Source organism: Physeter macrocephalus, chromosome 10, assembly GCF_002837175.3.
Source record: "Physeter macrocephalus isolate SW-GA chromosome 10, ASM283717v5, whole genome shotgun sequence".
In the NCBI taxonomy this organism is placed as follows: Eukaryota; Metazoa; Chordata; class Mammalia; order Artiodactyla; family Physeteridae; genus Physeter; species Physeter macrocephalus.
The window spans coordinates 81583912-81609432 of NC_041223.1; the positions used below are offsets into that span (position 1 = coordinate 81583912).

General features: G+C 46.4%; 1 protein-coding gene across 2 annotated transcripts in view; it reads right to left on the reverse strand.

Annotated features, from left to right (window-relative positions):
• The window catches only part of B3GAT2 (beta-1,3-glucuronyltransferase 2), a 76809-nt gene that overhangs the window by 27903 nt on the left and 23385 nt on the right, over positions 1-25521 (reverse strand). For both annotated transcript variants that reach the window (XM_024132950.2, XM_055087650.1), the window contains exon 2: positions 15530-15674. In XM_024132950.2, the coding sequence (XP_023988718.1) occupies positions 15530-15674 (145 nt within the window). The remainder of the gene's footprint in view (positions 1-15529; positions 15675-25521) is intronic.

Below are 25521 nucleotides of genomic sequence, written 5' to 3' on the forward strand. Positions count from 1 at the left end.
GGACTTGGAGGAGGGAGTGGGAAGTTATTGTTTAGAGTGTGGACAAAAAAAAATACGTCACCTGCCAAATCAGTAAACAACAAAGGTTGCAGCCATGAAACCATCAGCCACTACGGTTGCCCTGACGCATACCCTGACGAAATTCAGGATGGAGAAAGACAGGATACTGGCCCTAGATAGTTAAGATGCATAAATATTAAAGGGAATAATTTCAGTGAGCCCAGACTCTTGCATCTTCCCATACATAGAAAAGCACAAAATTCATTAACTTGCATAGTGTTTTTTATTGATTAGCAGTAATCTTTTGATGTTCGACTACTTTTTTTTTTTCCAGCAAAAATGCCTATATCTCCTGGCTCCTCCCTTACCGCTTTGGGACAGTCCCTCAGAGCCATCTGAGAGGCCAATTCCTGGGCTACAGTCCTCAGTAATGTCCTCAGATAAAATATAACTCTCAACTTTTAGGTTGTGCTTTTTTTTCAGTCGACAAATGGGTACAGAGTTACGGTTTGTGAGAAGTTCTAGAGATGGACAGTGGTGAACAGTTCACAACAGTGTGAATGTACTTGATGCCTCTGTACACTTAAACATGGTGAAAATGGTCAGTTTTATGTATATTTTACCACAATTAAAAAAATAGATTAAACTTGCATTCCCAGTGAATACAGGCAGTCTTTATATTGTTAATGATGCTTTTCAGTTGTTATGATTTTAAAAACTACTCTCTGTGCTCAGGTCTAGACTTGTTTGACCAATGAAAGTGTCTTCTATGGAAATAATTTTATTAAGTATTCTCAAACCTTTCGTAGCATGGTGCTATCCTACCTCAAACCCCAGACTGACTCAAGGGGTGGCACTGAGGCAGGAGATAGATGAGCCCCAGGCTGAGAAGCTGGAGTTTGTCCCCTGTGGACCGATACTCCAAGATGAAGATAACAGGAGGGTAATAGGAGAGTCTGGGCCCTGCCCAGGTAAGAGATAAAAGACCACATATTCCTCATTCTTGAAGTCAGGAGACCTCCCCAGCTACACACATGCAGAAAGGCTCCTTGAAGGTCAAAAGGGAGGTGGTGCCACCCCATAGTAAATGATGTCAACCTACCCATAGGCCTCTTCACTAGAATCCATCTTGGCTAAAAGATGCTCATGCACACATGGGAGGACCCTGAGATAAACCAAATACAGATTCAGAACCAGGCAAAGCAAGATGATTGGCCAAAGGAAACCCAGAAGAAATGCCCCATAAAAGTGATTCAAACTGCCATGAGGGTGTGACTCTCTCTCTGAGTCCACCCGTGTGTCTACCCACACGTACTGTACTCTCTTTCCTCCTAGTAAACACTTTACCTATTTCACTAGTTTCCATCTTTGTGGGAATTCTCTTCTGCAAAGCCAAAGGGCCAGGGCCTTGTCACTGGCCACTGGTTTAGTGGCTAGGATCTGGCACTCTCACTGCCGCGGCCCGACCTCAATCTCTGGCCGGGAACCGAAACCCTGCTTCAAGCCGCTGCAAGCTGAGGCCACCTGAGATCAGCATGGAAGGGATCCAGCCTACAGAATGGACTAGAATGAACCAGAGGAGGGAACATGCAGCTTCTGACCACCTGCACCAGCCGTTCTGGTCTCCGGCTGCACTTTATAATCCCCTCAAGACTTAAAATAAACATACACCCCAACACCAGGCCTACACCCAGTGGTGGTGATGGTTTAACTGATCAGCGATGGAGCCCGGGTTTCGGTATTTTCTCCTAGCTCCCTGGGTCATTCTGAGGTGTAGCCAGGCTGAGAACCACTGAAGTAGACCCTGTTTAGGGAGCTGTCTGGAGTACAGCTCATTATCCTCCCCTTAAAAAAAATCACAAGAGATAAGGGCAATGTGGTCTCAGAGGAACAAGAAGCTTGTAAAACTTGTAATTCTGATAATCCTTAAACTAGAAAAGGAAGATGAGTAAACATTCATGAATTCAGCAGACATTATTCCAGCTACAACGTCAGGGACGGTGCCAGGCCTGGGGAGGCAGGAGACCCGTGCCCCCTCCTCTGGCAGAGGGGGCGGGGCGGCAGGAGCCCCACGCGAGCGCCACCTTGAGGAGGAGCGCCTAAGTGCAGGGCTCGGGGGAGCACGCGGAAGCGCCTCTACGCTGGAGGGAAAATCAGGAAAAACTTCCCAGAGGAAGTGATGCTGGCGCCACGGACGGGCCTTGAGGGGTGACAAGAAGCTAGCCAGGAAAGTGTGAGAAGACAGAGACGATCTGTATTCCGGGCTGCGGGGTAGTACCAGCTTAGGGCGAAGCTCGGCAGATTTGAGATAAGATGGGCTGAGGGCAGAGGGTCTGGGGTGGAGGGCGAACCCAGCTGACTTTACCCTCTGAAGCCGGTCTCAGCAGCACCCCCAGCTTAGCAGGGCAGAGCAACAGTCCTTAATTCTCATCATTTCCACCAACAGACTGTCTGCCTCTTTAACAGATTCCACGTGAAAATTACATGTATGGATGCTCAGGAAGGTCACGGTGGTAGAAAGGACCTTCCCGTGCCCACTGTGACCTGATTAGAAAACGTGAGAATCATCTTGTAAACCCTCCCCTGGAGCCATCGGTATTTGCGGTATTTGCGCAGAGAACAAGGCTCCCTCTTCGTGGTGGGGGTGGGGGTGGGGGTGGGGGTGGGAACAGAGGCCACACCCAACCCCTTGCAAATCTATCGATACATGCTACAAATGGCATTTTCTTTTGAAAGCTCAACTGCTTTTTGTTTAAGTTTTTCAGCTGGGGAATTACAAAAATGAGTACATATCTGTTTCTAAATTCTTAAATGATCTTTCCAGGCTTGTTTTTCTCTCTCTGGGGGATATTTTCTCTAAAGTTAGGGCCAGTGTTTATCTCCACATGCCGTCCTGCACGCTGAGCCAATTCGCGGAATGAAAACGAACGCAGGTCCACCAGCCAGGGGAGAAAAGCAGCTCACCGAGAGCCCTGAGCTAGGAGTCCGCATGTTCAGTATTAACCTTCCAGGCGGATCTGAAACAGACACGCGGGTGCAGATTCAAACCTTCACGGAACAGCAGGAACTTCGCAGGTATCTCTTCTTTCTGCCTCACCATAGCCCTCAGGGCAGCCGGTCTGATCCCTAATCCACAGGTGAGGAAACCAAGAAGTACAGCCTGCTGTGCCTAAGGGGGGGCCCCCGGAGTCAGCGCCCCGCCCGCACAGATGCGACCCCGCCATGAGCGGAGTGGTCCCACACCCACGGCGCTGGACGCATCCTGCTTCCTGGTCATCAGACATCCCGGTCGGCGGGTGTCTACAGTGCTGTAGCCGGTGCTCCGTGTGTGCTAATTCTGTGAAGAACCCACTGGACTCTGACCTGAGGAGGTGGAGGACAGCGGCTCAGATCGAGGGCCCAGTCCCTGGGCTGTAAGTGGGTGGCATGGGATTCAAAGCCGGGTGGCAGGGCCATCTCCAGACCTGAGTCTGAACCCCGGTTCTACCGTTTAATCACTGTGCAGCCTCGGACAAGTTACTCGGCCTGTCTGGGCCTCCATTTCCTTGTATTTAAACGAGGATAATAATGCCAGCCTCGTGGAGTGAGGGTTCGATAAGCAAGCACCAAGAGCATCTGCGGACCACGCTGCCATCAGGGAAAACTTGTGGTTTTCAGAAGTCTTAGTCCTACAGAAACAAAGCCTTATTCCACTGAGATTTTGAAGGAAGTTACAGTCTGCTCTGTTTGAAGTGAGATGGGGCGCCGGCATCCCTCTGAGTTCTCCCCCTGCAACCGCTCCCCCTCGTCCAGCCCCGATACGGCTGCCCCGTCCGCAGCTACCCCAGGAAAGCGCCCTGATTACGGGCACACAGATGCCCCTTACCCCGCACACCCACCTCTACCTGGCACAGTCATGCTGCCTGTGGACAGCACCGAACAAGCCGCCGCAGTCAGCGAATGCCTGCAAGTCTTCAGGATGCGCACCTCGCTCTGGGGATGGATAAGAAACAACGGCCGGGGCTTCCCTGGTGGCGCAGTGGTTGCGCGTCCGCCTGCCGATGCAGGGGACGCGGGTTCGCGCCCGCTTCCCTGGTGGCGCAGTGGTTGAGAGTCCGCCTGCCGATGCAGGGGACACGGGTTCGTGCCCCGGTCCGGGAGGATCCCACGTGCCGCGGAGCGGCTGGGCCCGTGAGCCATGGCCGCTGGGCCTGCGCGTCCGGAGCCTGTGCTCCGCAACGGGAGAGGCCACAACAGGGGGAGGCCCGCGTACCGCAAAAAAAAAAAAAAAAAAAGAAAAAAAAACAGAAAAAAAAAAAGAAACAACGGGCGCCGGGCTTCCGGCTGCCCTAACCTTCGCCACCATTCCTGCGGTTCTGCCTGCTGTCAGGACCAGCCGCTGCAGGGAGAGCCACGCTGCACTGACCTAGGGGCAGAGTCCAGCCTCGGTCTCCAGATCCTGCACCGAAAGGTACCACGGGACCCACCAAGTCACTCTACTGAGAACAGTGACGCACTAAAAACCACACACAAGTGACAGGTGGCTCCCAAGTGGCGAGAAGGTCACTCTCCCCATTTTCTTGCAGTGCTTATATTCACAGAGCAAGGTCGAACTTTGTCAACTTTGGCTAAGCTCATTTGGCTTTGATCATCACCTGATCTGGGCTGGGCCCACGTTTATTATTGCATCATCTACACCAAGTAAACTAACCCGGGCTAACGTCCTTGTCAACAAGTGCCAAGAGAAAGAAGGCCCTGCACGACGACTCTCTCCAGCAAGCCCCCCGAGAGGGCTTCTTCGGTGGCCCTCCTGTCGTCCCTTGGTCGTCTACGGGGGAAGAGTCATCGCTTATAATCCCTTTTCTAAATAAAAGGTCTGCCTGCTAAGCTGGCAGTGGGGCAGAGGCCCCGGTGCAGGGCAGTTCCTCACCCACTGCAGGCTGGGGCAGGGCACACAGGACCCCAAACTGAGGACGGAGCAGAGGCCGGGGCGCGGAGGCTTGTGCCCCTGTGGAGGCTGTGCCAAGAGGCACGGTTACAGCGGTGCCACCGCTGCGGAAAGCACTGCGGGGCAGAAGAGCAGGAGTTCCCAGGGGTGAAGGACTGGCTAGGGGGCTATCTTGATCTGGGTGCCGGCAGAGCCTCCGCTGAAAGAGGGACCTTGAAGATGAGGACCAGAGGGTGAGCAGGGCTGAGATGAGGAACGAAAATTACGGGCAGGGGCGCCGTGTGGGCCCCGAGGTTGGGGGGTAGGGTGTGCGGGAGCCCCGAAGGCCGAGCAGGGCTGGAGGCGGCCTTGGGGCAGGGGGGAGGGGGGGTCGCTTCACCCCACGAGCACAGGAGCAATGCTCTGCATGCCCCAGCCGAGCGGGGGGCAGTGGGGAGCAGTGTGGCCCCAGGAAGCCCGGGCAGGGCTGGGTCTCCCCTGCATCTGCAGGCCTGCAGGACAGCACACCCACAAACTTTAGTCCAGGGATGTGACCTTTTTCCCCCCTAATATGCAGTTTTCTATTTTAAAACAACTACTCTTCTGGTCAACAGAATATTCTCATTACCCAAGATGACCCTACCTTCTGCTCCTAAGTTACGGCTCAAAGGTAACACAACAGATCACACCAATGAAATCAACCCCAAAGTAAAGGGACTGTATCGGCTGTCCGCATACCACTCAAGTGTTAGAAAGACCTAAATTTCTGCTGACTTGTGAGCAGAATCTGAAATCGCTCCTTACAAGTTCTAAGTCCCCGACAGCTGTCCCACAAGAGCTGCCCTGGCCTTCCACACCCTCACCCTGGCCTCAGCATCCTGCACCTGGACCCCAGCGGCCTCCAGGCCCCCCTCTGCCACGGTCCAGGCCCTACTCAGAACATTCCACAGACTCCCCAAGGCCACAGAGATGAGGGCAGAGGTCTCCACCCCCCCCAGTCAGGCCTCACAACCCGACCCCGGCTCCGTCTTCCTTAGAGCCACGGGTTCGCGGGCCTCCACTCCCACCCTGCTGCCCCGCCCTGGCCCGCGTGGAAGGCGCCCCTTAGATGTAACCCAAAGCGTCCACCTGCACCTCATCTTGTGTCTCGTGGGGAGCCGGTTCCCTCTGCTGGGTGCGTGCTGGGCGGAGGGGGCCCTGCACCCCCAACGGCCTTCTTCCCGGCAGCCTCCGGGGGACTCAGTGTCTTGTCACTTCTGCTCCTTGGCCATCCTGCAGACGTCCGGCCCCCAACGCGCAGCCCTTCATCTTCCTGGGTCGTTTCCTCGTCCAACTTGGCCCCTCACGTGGAGGAAGAGGAGGATCTGCCCAGGTGAACGTGTCCATCTAAGGTCCCGAGTCCTCCTCGTTTCCTCTCCTTTGGGACTTTCAACACTTACCTCTTTAGCCTCAAAAACGGTACCCCTCAGGCCTCTCACGGATCAAACTGCCCTCCCTCTCTGCTCTGTTGGAAACCTGACGTTGCTCGGACGACCCTGCTGACCTTTCACTCCCCGTGCTGTCGGGCCTTTGTCCTCCCATGTCCCCCGTTCCAGGGAACGGTCTCCCAACCGTCCGGCACTTTCCCCTCTCACCAGCCCCTCCTTGTCCACATCTGAGACACGAGACGCCCAACAGCCGAATTCACGACTCTCCACCTCTTCTCCAGGGGCTGTGGTCACCTGTCCCCCAACTCCTTCCTGTTGGGCCCCGCCCCCTTCCGGGGCTCCTCCCCCTGCAGCCCCACTCCGTGGCTGCTCCCAGGACACACTCCAAGGCCACCCCCGACCTCCCCGTGGGAGCGCATCCCTCCCCCCCTCCCCCCCCACCCCTCGTGGGAGCCACTCCATCCCCAGGGATGCAACATGCCATCCACAGGACTCCAAGACCCTTGTTCTGTAAGCTGCACATGAGAAATAGTTTTATCACTGTATAGTCATGTCTCATCAGCCATGACAAAGTGACCCCAGGACACCCCTTAACTCACCCTTTGCTTTTGAGGGTGAGAGTATTAGTAGTGAGGAAATGGGCGCACTCTTCTTTATGACATCAAAATGATCCTTTACTGAGCCTGGTAATAAAAAAATGTGTGTGGTTTTCGTGTCAGGTTCTTGGCAAGGAGCTTGTAAAACCCTTAAAACTTCCTGAGTGACAGGGGTGACTCTGCTATGCTAATGAGGTAGCTCGAGGTGGACCCTACATGGCTTCAGGACAGGGGTGGGTACCAGAAGGACCAGCTGCGGGGTTAAAGGGTTGGAGGCTTGCACCATCCCACTCTCTGGGGAGGGACTGAATCCAAGCACGTGGCTCAATCACGCCTACAGGATGAAACCCCAATAAAAACTCTGAACACGAGAATTTGGTGAAGCTTCCTGGGTTCTGAACACGTGAATGTGGAGGGAGGGTGATGCATCCTGATTCCACGTGGAAAAGGCACAGAAGCTCTTCCTTCACAGACCTTCACACAGACCTCACCCTGTGTGTCGCTTCACTGGCTGATGCTAATTTGGATCTTTTAAAATAACAAGTTGAGGGCTTCCCTGGTGGCGCAGTGGTTGAGACTCCACCTGCCGATGCAGGGGACGCGGGTTCGTGCCCCGGTCCGGGAAGATCCCACATGCCGCGGAGCGGCTGGGCCCGTGGGCCATGGCTGCTGAGCCTGCGCGTCCGGAGCCTGTGCTCCGCAACGGGAGAGGCCACAGCAGTGAGAAGCCCACATACCACACACACACACACACACACACACACACACACACACACACACACACACAATCAATAAATAAAATAAAATAAAATAACAAGTTGAAGGCTATCCTGAGTTCTGTGAGTCCTTCTATTAAATGATCAAACCTGAGAGGAAAACATCAAATGTATAGCCCATTGATCAGAAGTACAGATGGCCTGGGGACACCCAAAGTGGAGCTGGTGTCTGAAGGAAGGGGACCACGCCCTCTAACTTGTGGGGTCTGGGCTAGCTCTGGGTGGTTCGGGCCAGAGCTGAACTGTAGTGCACCCAGTTGGAATTTTACCAGAATAAAGTCCCTACAGTGTGCCAGGGACTCAACTGGAAACGGTATGTACTTCACATAGGGAGCATAGTGCCCTGCCTGCCACCCCCCAGAGCTAAGAATACGGTGCGTGCAAATGTTGAAAACTCAAAATAAGTATCTCAGCCTTAAGTTCTGAATTTTATCAAATCTACACCTCCAAGTGAGGCTGAAGATTACTTTAAGCTCGGTTCTTTTGAGCAATGGTTCTTATTGACACCTCATTGGAAGCAGCCAAAGTGAGTCTGTCACTTGAAAGCAACTCCCTAAAAACTAAAACGAAAACCTTTGTGTGCACTGCCTTGCTTTCAGGCACTGAGAACTAGCCAGTGGCCAGGTGCCTGGGGTGTTGGAATTAAAGCCTGAGGCACAGGCTAGTGTAGACAGTCCCAGGGCTCACTGGCTTGGGAGAGTGGGGTGGCCACTGACCAACTGCTGAAGCCAACTGCACGCCACAGCCAGGGCAAGGGCTGCCTCCGATGCGGTCTTTCTATCCTGTGGGTGAGTATCTTAGTTCTTGTTTCAATAAGAATCATTAGAATTTTTAAAATTATGTCCCCATGCAAGAGGGATAATCATGACTTCTGCCACTACCACCGTGCGTACAAGAAAACTTCAGGACCAAGTTTTCTCATCTCAGAGCAAAACTCACATCTGTGGTGTTCAGTGTGGCAAAATAAAGACTGACACGGAGTCAAACTCCACGAACGGCATGAAACATTCCAGTTCCGATGCCTGATATGCAAATAAGCTTCTGGCAGAGGCTAGGCTGTGGCTTCACAGAAATACAAACAGGACAGACCCCGAGGGGCTTCTGCTGAATGTATGTTCAACCCCTCAAAGCAAGACAGCTGTGGAAATGCTATGCGTGGGCTCTTTAAGTTCATGTTTCTTTTTTTTTTAAAGGAATATGTATGATTTTGTTTACCTTTTTGTTTAAGAAATATTTTTTTTATTGAACTATAGCTGATGGATAGTATTATGTTAGTTTCAGGCATACTACATAATGATTTGATATCTGCATAACTTATGAAATGATCACCATGATAAGCCTAATAACCACCTGTCCTCAAAGTTATTACAATACTACTGACAATATTCCTTATGCTGTATATTATATCCCCATGGCTTATTCATTTTATAACTAGAGAACTGTACCTCTTAATCCCCTTCACCTGTTTTGCCCACCTCCCACCTCCTCCCTTCTGGCAACTACCTGTATGTTCTTTGTATCTATTAGGATGTTTTCATTTCGTTCTGTTTTGTTTCGATTCCACATATAAGTGAGGTCATATGGTATGACTATCTCTAACTTATTTCACTTAGCCTTATAACCTCTATATCCATACATGTTGTCACAAAGGCAAGATTTCATTTTTGATGGCATCTTTAGGATTTTCTATGTATAGTATCATGTCATCTGCAAACAGTGACAGTTTTACTTCTCCCTTTCCAGTTTGGATTCCCTTTATTTCTTTTTCTTGTCTAACTGCTGTGGCTAGGACTTCCAATACTATGTTGATGAGTATGGCCATTCTTGTCTTGCTCCTGATCTTAGAGGAAATGCTTTAAGCTTTTCACCATTGAGTATTATGGCTGTGCTTTTGTCGTATGTGGCCTTTATTATATTGAGGTACGTTCCCTCATTATCAACGTTGTTGAGAGTTTTTATCATAAGTGAATGTTGAATTTTGTCAAAAGCTTTTTCTGCATCTATTGAGATGATATGATTTTTATTCTTCAGTTTGTTAATGTGGTGTATCACATTGATTGATTTGTGGCTATTGAACCATCCTTGCATCACTGGGAAAAATCCCATTTGATCATGGAGTGTGATCATTTTAATATATTGTTGAATTCAGTTTGCTAATATTTTGTTGATATTTCTGCATCTATGTCCATCAGTAATATCGGCCTGTAAATTTGTTTCCCCTTCTTTCCTCCCTCCCTCCCTCCCTTCTTTCCTTCCTTCCTTCCTTCCTCTCTTTCTTGTGTCGGTGGTGTCTTTGTCTGGTCTCGGAATGGTGCTGGTCTCATAGAACAAGTTTGGAAGCATTCCTTCCTCTTCATAATTTTGGAATAGTGTGAGAAGAACAGGTATTAACTCCTCTTTAAATTTTTGGTAGAATTCACCTATGAAGCTGTTTGGTCATAGACTTTTGCTTGTTGGGAGTTTTTAACTTACTGATTCAAGTTTATTAGTGGGAATTTGTCTGCTATATTTTCTATTTCTTCCTGATTCAGTCTTGAGAGATTGTACATTTTTAAGAATTTATCCGTTTCTTCTAGGTTGTCCATTTTATTGGCATATAATTTTTTGTAGTAATGTCTTATAACCCTTTGTATTTCTGTGGTGTTCGTTGTAAGGTCTCCTCTTTCAGTTATGATTTTACTTATTTGGGCCGCCTCTTTTTTTCTTGATGAGTCTGGCTAAAGCTTTATCAATTTGTTTATCTTTTCAAAATACCATTCTTAGTTTCATTGATCTCGTCTATGTTTTTTCCTAGTCTCTGTTTCATTTATTTCTACCCTGATCTTTATGATTTCTTCAACTAACTTTTGGTTTTGTTTGTTCTTCTTTTTCTCGTTCCTTTAGGTGAAATGTTAGATTATTTATGTGGGATTTTTCTTGTTTCCTGAGGTGGGCCTGTATCCCTATAATCTTCCCTCTTAGAACTGCTTTTGCTGTGTCCCATGGATTTGCGTACTTTATGTTTCCATTTTCATTTGTCTCCAGGTATTTTTTGATTCCCTCTGTGATTTCTTCAAGACCCATTGGTTGCTTAGTAGCATGTTGTTTAGTTTCCACATGTTTGTGTTTCTTGCATTTTTTCCTGTACCTGATTTCTAGTCTCATAGTGTGTGGTCAGAAAAGATGCTTGATATGATTTCAATTTTCTTACATTTATTGAGACTTGTTTTGTAGCTATCATGTTATCTATCCTGGAGAATGTTCCATGTGCACCTGAAAAAAATGTGTATTTTGCTTTGTTTAATGAAATGTTCTCTATATATCTATTAATTCTATCTGCTTTAATGTGTCATTTAAAGCCAGTTTTCATTATTGATCTTCTGTCTAGATGATCTGCCCACTGATGTAAATAGGGCATTAAAGTTTCTACTAATATTACTATCATTTTTTTCCCTTTATGTTTGTTAATATCTGCTTCATGTATTTAGGTACTTATAATGGGTGCATATATATTTACAATTGTTGTTGTTAGATTCATCAATTCTTGTTGGATTGATCCCTTTATCTATATCTATAATATTCTTCTTTGTCTCTTGTTACTTCTTTGTTTTAAAGTCTTCCATCTGATGTAACCACTGCTATCCCTGCTTTTCATTTCCATTTACATGAAATACCTTTTCCATCCCCTCACATTCAGTCTTCATGTGTCTCTAGATCCGAAGTGAGTTTCTTGTAGGTAGCATATATATGGGTCTTGTTTTTTACCCATTCGGCTCCTCTGTGTCCTTTGATTGGAGCATGTAGTCCATTTACATTTAGTGTAATTATTTTACATCTCTTTGTTTGTGTATTTTTTAACTACTTTGGTGGATACAGATGATTCTATACTTTTGTCTTTTAATCTTCCTACTAGCTTTATAAGTGGCTGACCTACTACATTTACTATGTTTGCTTTTACCAGTGAGATTTTTCCTTCTGTAATTTTCATATTTCTAGTTGTGGTCTTTTCTTTTTTGTTTAAAGAAGTCCCTTTAACATATCTTATAAACCTAGTTAGTGGTGCTGAACCCCTTTAGCTTTTGCCTACCTTTAAAACTCCATTTTTTCAAATCTGAATGATAACCTTGCCAGGCAGAGTATTCCTGGTTGGAGGTTTTTTCCTTTCATCACTTTGCATACGTACTACTACTCCCTACTGGCCATCAAAGTTTCTGCTAAAAAGACAGGTGATTGTCTTATTCCCTTGCATGTAATTAGTTGCTTTGCTGCTTTTAAGATTCTCTCTTTAATAATTGCCAGTTTAATTATAAGGTGTCTTGGTGTGGACCTCATTGGGTTCACCTCTTTTGGGACTCTCTGTGATTCCTGGACTTGGATATCTGTTTCCTTCCCCAGGTTAGGAAAGTTTTCAGCTATTTTTTTCTCCAAATAAGTTATCTGCCCCTTTCTCTCTCTCTTCTTCTTCTGGGACCCCTATAATGAAAATGTTAGTACACCTGATGTTGTTACAGAGACCTCTTAAACTATCCTAATTTTTAAAATTCTTTTTCCTTTTCTCTATTCAGCTCAGTTGATTTCCACTACTCTGTCTTCCAGATCACTGACCTGTTCCTCTATATCATCTAATCTACTGTTGATTCCTCCTAGTGTATTTTTTATTTCAGTTATGTATTCTTAAATTCTGTTTCATTCTTATTTATATTTTCAAGCTCCTTGTTGAAATTCTCACCATGTTCATTCATTCTTCTCCTAAGTTTGGTGAGCATGTTTATAATGATCACCTTGAACTTTTTATCAGGTAAATTGCTTATCTCCACTTTGTTTAGTTCTTTTTCTGAGGTTATCTTGTTCCTTCGTTTGGAACATATTCCTCTGTCTCCTCATTTTGCCCAATTTTGTTTGCTTCTATGTGTGAGGTGGGTCAATTACATTTCCCAATCTTGGGGAAGTGGCCTCATTCAGCAGATGTCCTATGAAGCCCAGGAGCCCCTTCCCCTCTCATCTCCAGAGCTACATGCTTTAGGGGTGCCCCCTCTGTGGGCTGCATGCATCCTTCTGCTGTGGCCGGGCTGGCTACTGTGGGTGTGATGGTAGCGGGCCGGGGCCCTGGCCTGGATGGCTGTGAGGCCGTTCCTCTGGCAGGGATGCAGGCCTGCTGGAGGGCGGGGTAGCACATGGTTGGCTGCACATTCCGTGTGGGCCTCCAGGCTGGTGCTTGCCCGCTGGAGGGCAGAGCTAGGTCCCCATGAGGCTGTCAGTTTCATGTTTTTTCATCAGTTTGTGGCAGTCCAGGCTCCAATGCAGTCCCCTCACTCAACCACCAGAACCACTTTTAAAGCAGTGATCCTCAGGCTCTCCTGGGTACAGCAGGGAAGTGGGCTTCCAGCTTTCTACTCTCTAGAGATTGTGAGTGTATGTGTGTGTCTGTGTGTCTCTTGAAAATGAGGTGGGAAGTACCATTTGTACATGAACATCCAAAAGGTCTGTTCTCCCTTCCCACTAAGAATAAATGAATCATATGGAATCTAAACAAAGCTGTAAAATTTCAAGTTTTAGAATGAGAACAAACTGCTCAAAGTCAGATCTTTATCTTATCAACCAAATCCCTCTCACTTAAAGGCTTCCAAAAATATCAATAATTTACTGAAAACTAATTTGCAAAGCAAATTCACATGTAAAGAAAATAATTTAGTGTTTCAAAAGTTGTTTTCTTTGAGACAGAAATTTTATTCCTATTTTAAAATAAGGATAATAAAAACAAGCAAATCATTCATATTTTACAATAGGTCTTATATTATGCTTTGAAAATATATTAAAGTGCCTTAAAAAATCCAAACATCAGTCATGTCATGGAGAAAAGTTTCCCAGAGATTCTGGCAGTGAAAGAGTATCAAATATCTTGTCACCAGTCCGGCCTAATTCACAAAACCCATGTGCCTTTCTTGAATTTTAGATATATCTATTTGGATCCAAATTCTGGGGGGAACAATGCAAAATACCCGATGGGTTTACTGGATACTTGATCATCTACATAAAGTTCTTACAGCAAAATCCAGGAAGACATATCTATGTTACCCTCACCTTGAAGTTAGCTTGAAGGGTGATGGGCAGAGATCCCATGTGGCAGACTTGAACTCCTGGGGACCATAAGGACCAAACATCTGCCAGCTGGCTGCATTAGCAGTCACACCCTCACTTAGAATCCACGGACCTGGACTTTTCTTTGAGCTTCCCAAGACGGGAAGCCAGGGAAAGGAAGAATTCATTAGCAAAGACCTCAGTGGTCATTCATGCTACTGCCTCATTCTACACGAGGAAACTAAGTCCCAGAGAAGCACAAGATTTTGACTAATGTTCCTCAAGATTTCTGCTCAAACTTAACACTTCTGAGCAGCAAAAATCTTGATTTTCAAGACACGTTATGGTCGGCCTTATAGTTTCAGACTTGACTGAGGCGACACCTCTTTTGAGAATCCTCGTCACCTTCCAAATACAGCTGACCTGCCTGTCTGTCTGCCTTCAGGAAGATTCTCTGGTTGAGATGCCAGCTCAGCTCTGAGGCTGCAAGAGCTGGGGACCGAGGAATAAGGCTTGGGTTGGAAGAGGGACAGAGAGGTCAGGACACAGGGAGGGGGCGGGGTCAGGGAAGGGTCAGAGATCTAGACCATCCTTGGGTCAGAGACCATGACACACAATCCCACGAAGTTGACACTCAGGAAATGCTGTTAAATGTTGAGTTAAAATACCCTAGTTTGTCTTCTCCCATGAAGCAGGGCAGCAGACTGGCCATCCCCAAAGCTTTCCACAGCAGCTTTTACTCCTAATGCTCTTCATAACCTCGCTCCCTCAAATTTATAGTATTGTCAGAATAAAAGTGATGAAGCCAGTCAGAACACAGCCTCCATCCCATCACAGTTCTGAGCAGTGATTCTGACTACAGCTGGGAAATAGCACACAGAAAGATTGGCCAAGCACAGGCTGACAGACAGAGCTCTGTTTCGGCGCTGAGATGGATGAGATCAATTTTGAAGCTTCTCTGCCTTCATCTTCTAGGTTACAGACATCAGTGATTTTAGCGATTGTTTTTCTCTTCTGCCTCCAAAGCCTCATGTTTCAAACTGCATCGTTCCACTTTCAAAATGCATCGTTCCACATCGTTCCAGTTATCACAGGCATCATTTTATATAACCCCCAGAGAATGAGTCACTTTATGATAAAGCAGCATTTTAGAATTTGTGGTCTACAGGTTTTATTCAGTTTAGTTGGTTGGTCAGAGAGTAAAAACTTTGAAAGACAGTTATACTCAACATTAATACCTGTTTGAAAAACCAGTAATCCAATTTTATATTTTCACTCTTAAATGTATCAATAAGCACTAAATGTATCAATCAATAAGCATCAAAATGATTAGCTTGCCTATACCGTATCACTGTTAAATTTATCAGTACGCATGTGATATATTACAACCAGTCGGACTTGTAGAGCGAGGCACGGACAGGTACAGGCTGTAGACCCCTGTGAGGCCGGGGCCAGGTCTGCATTTCTCACAGCCCAGCTCCCCGCCGCCCAGCCCAGCACCTGGATGAAGGGATGGCTGCGCGGACAGGTGACAAATGGAATGGAATGAGTGTCTCCTAATCACTCCCCAAATCAATTTCCCCTTGAATCACCCAACCAGCCTGCTTTGAAGGTTTAAACAGTTCATCTGCTGAACATAGCACAACGTAGGGTTTAAGCAAAGCGGTCTTTCAAAGCGTCCTGCCTGCAGTACAGTTACACACGGTGGGGTGGGGGGGGCTGCGGGAACAACCCGGCAGGAGCAAACCCCACGATCTTCGCGCTCACCTGCCATATCGATGGCAAAGGGCCTGTCTGCTCTCCAGCCGGTGTACCAGCCGACGACCTTCCCGTTTTCCACCAACGGACGTTCATAGCGTCGTCCGCCAACCAGGCCCACTGGCCACACAGAGACCTTGCGCGTCGTTCGCATCTACAAAAGGGGAAAGAGATGTAGTTGAAGCTTCCTTAGGGGAAGGAACCTGAACGAGGAAAGGAATGTGAGCCACAGAAGAAACGGGGTGGGGGAGGGGGTGGAGATTTCCGAAAGGTGAAGGTTTCCTAGCGGAACCAGAACCCTCCTGCTGGCAGACTGTTCCCCGGCTCCCTGCCGCGTGGCTGCCTGGTGCCACTGCTCTGTGCTGTCACGGACTCAGCCAGGGCTCAGGGCTGAGAAATAAAGTGGCTCCATGTCTGAACATCGCTCATCGGAAGCTGAGCTGTGACCATCAAATACTGTCTGCTTGTCTCAAAGCTGGATCTTGCACCACGCTTGGTCCCTCCGCAAGTGCAAGTTCCTGACTGCCCCTTAGGGCACCTTATTACTCAGCAACGGCAGCAGTTCCTCTCAGGGGAGCCACAGGGGTTGCCTGTCTCTGATTTCTTTTTACTGTTACGGACACAGAGAGATCTTGGCTGGGGACATTCAAAACGGGATCCAGATACAGAACAGACACCAGGCACCCGCCCGACTGACAGAAAGAAAAATGTCCCCTAAATTCGCCTGCCTTTCAAAGGCGATCGGGCCAAATTAGAGAGGAAAGGCCCACACACGGGCGGCTGGAATCTCTGGTCCTCTCCAGGTACGTGCTCCTAAAGACAGCCCTCAACCGGAAGTTACCTCCTGGATTTCTTTAAGGGGAACGACATGTTGATACACAACATTGTAAAGCAACTACACTCCAATACAAATTAAAAAACAAAAAAGCAAAAACAAACAAAGACGTCGATAACAAAGCTGGCCTCTAGCAGGTAGCACTTTGGGGGAAAACCATCACCGTCACCACCACCTCCTTCTGGGACATGTGCTGGGGCCAAGTCAGCCCACGTGGCGCCTTTCTGCAAACTAGAAAGAGCTGCCCCTTTCTCAGGTGGACGCACCCATGCCGGGGGGCCCCTGGCTTGGCCATCAAAGCACAGGCTGGATTTCAGCAGTGCCCACCCTCCCAGCCGGGTGGGCCACACCGCTGCACCAGGCGGACCCGTTGTTGGGATTGTTATAACTTCAACACCAATGCTTGACCTTTTATTTGCTATAGAACTGGGTCATGGTCAGTTAACCAATTGATTAAAATAAAGATTATCAATCAAGGAATTATTTAATGAAAGGGAGAAAAATTATATTCTTGGCAAAGATTTTCAAGTACAATTCAAATTAAAAGTTATACTACTGTATTAATGAAAATATAACTCGAAGCTCCCATTTAGCAAGTATCCCAACTTTACTTATTTATTAATATCCCACTTCACTCCAAAGAGCAGATTTTAGAGCATGAAGCAATCCAGGTAATGAAGATACCATTCTATTGGTCTTCCACAGATCTGAAACGACTGTTTTTTTATAGTCTATCACTTTTTCAGTAAATGAATCACCATTGCCTTGTGCTAGCTCATACTAACTGAAATTTTTTTTTAAAAGTGCTACTGAGAAAAAAAAAAAAAAGAGTGCTACTGAGGTATAACTGACTACAGAAAAGAATGAACAGCCCTGAGACGACGATTTTCAGAAAAGCCTGCTTATAAGCTGGCCCTTGGCTGGCACCTGGGAATCTGGCTTTTGAAGCAGTTCCTACGTTGACAAGGTTGTTTTGCCCGCCTGGGCCACTGAACACGTTTTCTTTTCGGGCATCTGAAATACTGGTGGGTAGAGGTGCCTATGTGACCAGCCCCCAGTAAAAACCCTGAACCTGAAATGGGTTTCAGTGGGCATAACCACGGTACCTCCAGAGTTAGAGCTTTGCTGCTGGAGGGAAGGTGTGCTCTGTGGTCCCTCATGGGAGGCAGAGGACACAGGAAGTGGCACACGGATTCCTCCGGACCCTTCCTCACGTCTTTCCCTCACTGATGTGCCTACGGATCCTTACTGCCTCCCGGTGACACATCTTATCCACAAGTACAATACGTGCTGGGTGCCAGGGGTCCCAGTAAATCACCAAGCATGTGGGCAGTCTTAGGGACCCCTGAAAGGAAAAAATGCATGTTTTTAAGCGTAAAATTTGATACACTTTGACCTATGTAAATGGCCATGAACACATGGCCAAAATGAAGACAATAAACATATCCATCACCCCCAAGTTTCCTTGTGCTGTTTTTTAAAGCCATCACTCTTACGCCCTCCACATCCCCTAACCCCAGGCAACCGCTGATCTCCACAGAGTTCTCTATGAATGGAATCTTATGGTATATACTGTTTTTTTTTAATTGGGCTTCTTTCACTTAGAATAATGATATGGAGATTCAGCCAGGCTACAATGTGTATCAACAGTTCATTCCTTCACGTTGCTGAGTAGTATTCCATTGTATGGATGTATGGGTGTGCCACAGTTTTGTTTTGTTTTGTTTTGTTTTAAATCCATTTACCTGTTGATGGATTTTTGGGTTTTTTCAAGCCTCTGGATATTATAGATGAAGCTGTTATGAACATCGGTGTATGAGTCTATGCAGACGTCATTATTTTTGGATAAATACCTAAGAGTGGAATGCCTAGATCACATGGTACGTGTACATTTAACTTTTTAAGAAACTGCCAAATTATTTTCCAAAGTGGTTGTACCGTTTTACAATCCCGCCAGCAGTGTGTGAGAGTTCCAATCACTCCACATCCTCACCAAGACTTGGTGTGGTTGGTGTTTCATTTTAGCCATTCTAATAGGTATTAGTAGTATGTCACTGTGGTTTTAATTTGCCTTTTTCTAGTGACTGATTATGTTGAGTATTTTTTCATGTGCTTATAAGCCATATGGCATTGCTTCTTTGGTGAAGTATTTGTTCCAATCTTTTGACTACTTTTTAAATTGTTTCTTTCTTTCCTATTGTGTTTTGAGAGGTATTTATATAGCCTGCATACAAATGCTTTGCTCAGATACGTGACATAAATATTTTCTCCTTGTCTGTGGCTCATCTCTTCTTTTCTTTCTTTTCTTAATCGGGGTATAGTTACTTCACAATGTTGTGTTAATTTCTGCTGTACAACGAAGTGAATCAGCTATATGTGTATCTATATCTCCTCCCTCTTGGGAGATACGGCTCATCTTTGGAAGGACAGACAGTTTTAATGTTGATGAAGTCCAGGGCATCCATTTGTTCTTCATGAATAATGCTGTTGGTGTCATATCTGAGATATTGTTGCCTAACCCACAGTTTTCTCCTCCTTTCTAGAAGCTATTATGGATTTAGGTCTTATGTTTAACTATGATCTATTTTGAGTTAATTTTGTGTAGGTGATGTGAGGGACTGAAATTCTTCTTTTCTTTTTTTTTTGCATGTGGATATCCAATTGTCCCAACTGTATCTAATTGTCCCAGAACTACAGAACAGCCTTTGTACTCTTGTCAAAGGTCAGTGGCCACATAACGTGTGAGTTTACTTCTGGACGTTCTCCCTGACCCATTGGTCTACTTGGTGATCTAACGCTAATACCACACTGTCTTGATTTACTGTGGTTTTATGACAACCGCTGTAACCAGGTGGTGTGAGTCTTCCATCTCTGTTCTTCTTCATCAGAGCTGGTTTGACTATTTCCACGTGAGTTTCAGAGTCAGTCTGTAAATTTTGGCAAATTTTGATCAGGACTGCATCAAATCTATATATCAATTCATTGAGAACTGACAACGTAGCAATATGGCGTCTTCTAATCCATGAACATGGTCTCTCTCTCTCCAGTTATTTAGAGCTTTCATTTCTCTCAGCAAGGTTTTGGAGATTTAATTTTGAATCGGTATTAACATTTAATGCTTTTGTGTCCTAGATCTTTGCCATAGGTGGGAAAAAAGCCAGAAATTTTATTAAAAATTTCACAAAAATACAGCCCTCTCCTCAACTCACTCCAGCCCTGCTCCCTCACACACTGCAGAAAATGAAAAATTTCCATTTTTTTGTTTGATATCTCAAATATGCCAAACATACGGAGAAATCGAGTTAAATCTAGTACATGTTTTTCTTACAGTGACAGAATGGCCTTGTATCTAACAAGGTACTGAAAATAGTGCTGTGTCCTTTTTTTGATATTTCCTTAAAATGCCTATGATTTTTCAGCTCCTAAACTGCTTTTTCCTGGAGCACTAAATTTTCAAATCTGAAAAGCCGGTAAGCGGACCTCGTCTCAGACCTGGGTATCTTCTTGAGAATGCATAGCTTGTGCCTGCATACAGCAGGTGCCAAAACATTCTCGATAAGTGTGTAAGCACCATGTGGTACCTGAGACCTGAGCCACATGCAGCAAGCAATCAGGATGCTGTGTTGTGAAGGGGCACCTCACGGGCAAGAGGAGGACAGACAGGAAAAGAACAGAAGGAAAGGGGAAACAGGAAAAGAGAAATTCCCTTACAGAGGAGGACACACGGAACTGTGGGAGCGCTCCTCCCGGGACAAGCAAACATGGCCAGATGCGTTTGGTGCCTGGCTTTTCACTTAAGCAGGGCCGTGAAAGACGCGTAGGATTTTCCCCACAGACTACAGAATGGCCTAGGGTTCCAGGTAATGAGATGACTCCAAGAAGCAACACTGCACACTTCTGTGCCAGTTTCGTGCCAGAACATGTAGGTTTTATTTAGCATATGCTCCAAATTTCTGAGAGCAGCTCAGAGTGAACATTTGTTCATGTTTTATTTTTTCAGAGGGTCGGGTGCTAAAGGAAATGCAATGACTCTTTGAATGCAGGTGATGTGGCAGGATTACGTTTCCAAGTAGGCTACATTTTTAAAAGTCTGTCCTTTAAATACAGGCAGCCCGTCACATCCGCGGGTTCCACATCCTTTACACTATCCACGGTTGTTGGATCTGCAGGTGCCGAACCTGCGGATACAGAGGGCCCAGGATGGGACTTGGGCAGGTACCAAAATCCGATGGGACTTGGATTTTGGTACCCACAGCGGGTCCTGGAACCAATTTCCCGTGGATACCTAGGGATGACTGTAGTTTAAAACTTCAGAAAGCTCCAGATGCCCTTGCCGTGTATGCACGGCTCTGAGATTCAGTGTGGAATCCTTCATTCCAGAGTTAGACACACAGCCCCTCAGCACATGACCACTACACTACACAGAGTGTGCCCGGCATTTCAAAGGAAAATAGCACAGCTATTTACAGAACTTCTGTTTGTCACCCCCGGGATCCATCCTTTGTTCTGTGTCCTTTTCTCTCCATCTATATGCTCTTTAAGGATTCCTAAGCAGCCTCCTTCTTTTCTGCGAGGGGGAAACGTAACAATGACTGTTACTATTAAAAGTAAAAGCACTTTCCTATAACTAAAATATTCTCCATATTTAAAAGCTTTGTTACTTTCTTAGCACAAAATAGCAGTTACGTCACAGGCACATGTTCCGGTGCCCGGTGTGAGCTCCAGTCTAAAACTGAGAAGTAAAGCACTGGATGTTAAGATGAAGAGGAAGCAATTCACGTATTGATAGGACAATATTATGACCAGTTCCGGCCCCCAAAGGCATTCTCTTCCTATTTATTCAACGCTAGAGTCATCCTCTGTCACTTACTCCTCCCGCTGTGACCCCCAGTGAAGTGGATAGGACTCGCAAGCCCAAATCACGGGCAGATCCAATGGTTAAAAGGACCACGAGATGCATGTGGTACATGTGCATGCTCCTCCAGGCTACATGCCTTTTAAACTCCCCCAGGGCAGGTGGTGCCGGTTTGTCTGCACCTTCTCCAGGAAAGCAGGGCGGCAGGGAACTGCCGTGCACTCCTGGGTCTGGTGACTTTTACCAACAACCCGCTCCTGTTCCTTTAGCCAACGTTTTTCCTGCAGCTTTAAGCTGCATGGCTTTGGCCCCTCTCTGGGAGATGGCTAGCGGCCAGGCGTTCCTGGACTGGAACGCTTCAGAAGATCACACGTATGTGATCATCAGAATGCCCTTAGAGTAAAACAGAAAAAGTTAAACAAATGCCTTTTGGCTTCCTTTAAGACCTACCAGTAGGTGAAATCCTGTTTTATTTTTTCCAAAGGGAAATGAACAAAATCCTTGATCTTATGAAATATAAAATGCCATAGGCAACCTCAAGGAGCAGAATTACAATAAAGAAGTTTACATTTGGTATCCTCCTTCTTAAACTAATAATTTCAGTGGCACAAAAACACCCCAAACCCAAAACAAAACAAGTCACCCTAAATGGGGCAGGATCCAGTGAGCTAAAGACGGAAAGGAAAGAGCAGTGCAGATATGATGGAGCACGGAGTGAGGGCTTGGAGCCCAGGGTCTTTTCCAATATTATCGTGCATAAACATCTGGTATTTTCCAACACAGAAGCTAGCTACCTTTGTATGATCCAACACACGCATACATTTTCTGTGGAACAAGTCTGAAAATTAACATCACGCCTGCTTTCTCTCTTGCATCTGATTCAGCATCCATTTCCCTCAACTAATTGTTACTCGGCTCAGTGCTATTCACTCCACACAGTGTCCTTCATGTAACTGTACATTGCCCGGGATTTTTTTTTGATTTCCCTACACAACCATTTCCAGAGCATGAACTTCTGAGGGGCAGAAGCGAATTACTTAAAGGAGCTAAGAATTCTAGAAGCAGAAACGTCCCTAATGTTATATTCTCACCCTTCTCCTCTGTCATTGGGTAGAAGACCTAGAAGACCACGCCCCACATTTCTTCCATACCTCTTGTATCTTTTCACTAAATACTGATCACGCACCTACCGTGTGTCCAGTGCTAGCCCCTGAGCAAGTCAGACAGGGCCCTTGCCTACGAAGCCAACGTTCCGGAAAAGAAAAAGCAGTAACACAACCAACTGCAAGATGAGCTACTTAAATTCGATGCTGATAAGGGCTGTAAGGGAAGCAGATGGTGCCATGAGGCATGTTGCAGAGAACTTTGACGTGATCTGGGACCTGCTGAGGCTTCCCTGAGGACATCGACCTGAGCTAAGTCTAAAGCATGAGAAGCACGGACCACTGCAGAGAAGAAAAACAAAGACTTTCCAGGAAGAAAGCAACTCAAGCGCTCCAGGCCCTGGACAGGAGCGTTCCACTGCATCCCTTAGTAAAAACAGATCCGTTTTGGACAGTAGCTGCTGGGAGCCAGGTTTCTCACCATTGGAGTGAGAACTTACAGATAAGCAAAAGAGAAGGCTAGCGCGATCCACGTGGTTGCAGATGAGTGTTGGAGACATCAGTATGAACTCAGGTTTAGCTTGATATAGAGATGGTTATATACAGAGATTTGTGTGCATACACACACCTATTTCCTTGCTCTGTCAGCTGAGGGGGCCTAGAAGCAGTGACACTCCAGCAGCAATGAGCCCACCTGGCCCCAGATCTTGGTTCCTAACACTGCGGTCTAATAAAGGGAACCAGAGCTACTCAGAGAAGCAGCTGACTCCAGGGCTGGGGCAGAAAATATACAAGAGGATCATGACCCCTGGGTATCTTTAGAGCCAAAAAGTAAGGAAGCACTCACAAACACACACACAAAAACACACATTGATGGGGGCATACAAAAAGGCCCACGGGAGTCTACCAAATGGCCAAAGCTGGAACAATTTGAGCAACAAAATTAGATTACAAACTAAAGTAGAAAATCAACACCAAACACCAGTATGAAAATAAACACCAAACACCAATATGATCGAAGTATATAAACAAATGCTTGAATAAATAAGCCAACGGGGAATACACAAACTTCCCGTGCAAGAAGAATTCCAAATAACGAATGTAGGTAACCCTCCTCCCACCCAAGGAGGTGGAGCTAACTCCCCACTCCTTGGGTATGGGCTGCATAGTAATTTCACTCTAGAGACAACAGTATGGAAGAAACTTTACAGTGGAGGAACCTCAAAGTTACCATCCACGGTTTTAAGTTACGTTGACGGTATGCACCCTTGATGTGCTGTGCTGAAAATGGCACTTTCCCTCTGTGGTCTTTTCTAACCTGTGTGGTTTTTTTCTTTCCTTTCCTTTCCTTCCTTCCTTCCTTTTTTTCGTTCTTTCCTTTTTTTTAAATTAATTTTTATTGGGGTATGGTTGCTTTATGTTCTTTCTAATAAAAGGAACCAGGGCTCCTTGGAGAAATGGCCGATGCTAGGACAGAGACGGAAAATAAACAATATGAGCCTAAATCATCCTGTAGTGCCAGAAGGTAAGGAGGGGTTTATAAAATAAACAAAGACCTCACACAAACCCACATTGATGAGGGTCTGTGAAAAGAACACAGCCAACTGAAAGAGCTCCCAGCGGCCAGAGCCGGAACAATGTGAGCTATAAACTAATGCTGATAGTATGTACCCTTGACCTGATATTATGAAAATGGCACTTTTCTTCCCCCAAACCCATAACCACATTCGAATCATGAGAAAAACCTCAGAAAAACTCCAACAGAGTGGCATGCTACAATATACCTGACCAGGACTCTTCCAAATTGCCAAGGTGATCAAAAATAAGGAAAATCAGAGAAACTGTCACAGCCAAAGAGGAACCTATAGACATGACATGACGACTAAACGTAATGTGGCATCCAGAATAGGATCCTGGAACAGAAAAAGGACACCAGGTAGTAAACACTAAGGACATGTGAATAAAGAACTGACTTTAGCTAATACTGATTCATTCATTATAACACACGTAACATATAAATATCAATGTATAATGTTAACAGTGGAAACTGGGTGTGAGGTGTACGGGAACTTTCTAGTATTTTCTCAGTTTTTCTGTAAATCTAAAACTGTATTAAAAATAGAGGGGCTTCCCTTGTGGCGCAGTGGTTAAGAATCTGCCTGCCAATGCAGGGGACACGGGTTCGAGCCCTGGTCTGGGAAGATCCCACATGCCGTGGAGCAACTAAGCCTGTGTGCCACAACTACTGAGCCCTCATGCCACAACTACTGAAACCCAGGCGCTCTAGGGCCCACGTGCCTCAACTACTGAGTCTGCGTGCTGCAACTACTGAAGCCCGCGCACCTAGATCCCGTGCTCTGCAACAAGAGAAGCCACCGCGATGAGAAGCCCGCGCACCGCAGCGAAGATTAGCCCCCGCCCGCCGCAACCAGAGAAAGCCCACGTGCAGCAACGAAGACCCAATGCAAAACAACAACAACAAAAGTCTATTATTTAAAAAAACCTCTTTTCAAAGCACCTAAGGTGACTATTCCTTCTCTGTCCAGCCTTGTCGGGTATGAGGCAGACTTAATCTCCAGCCTGGGGTCAAGTTTTCACTCACTTTCTCTGCCCTTATTTACTGTGCAGACCAGAGGTCACAGCTGGAGCATTTGGCCATACGTGGCCCTAGAGGAAAGGTTGGTTTAACTTGCAAAAGTTTTTGCATTTTAAACAGAGATGTGTTAAAAACCCAAAGGTGTCTGGCCTCTTTGAAGATGTGGCACACTGGGCTGGATTCCTTTACGGCGACAGTGGCATCAAGGGCTATGTCCCTTCCGGCAGCGCCAGGCCAGCCCTCCCCTGCTCCCCGCAGGGCCCCCCCCCCATCCCTATCACAGCCCCAAAGCCGAGTCTACCAGGCTGTACTGTCATGGGGGATGGTCCTCTCTCCAAAGTGGGCAACTGGAAAACAGACCAAATGGGCCCCACGTTCAAGTACACAGGGATAGAGCGCTGTTATATGGATGGGAACGAGGACTGTTCCTGGATATTTAATATGCAAAGCATGTGTACAAAAGATGCCCTTAGAAATAGTAACAACCATGAGAAATATACGGGAAAGGGACGTAATTAAAAACCTTAGCAAATGAAAATAAATCAGGCTGAAGTTTTAGTCCTTTAAGTTTTTTTTTTTTTTTTTTTTTTTTTTTTTGTGGTATGCGGGCCC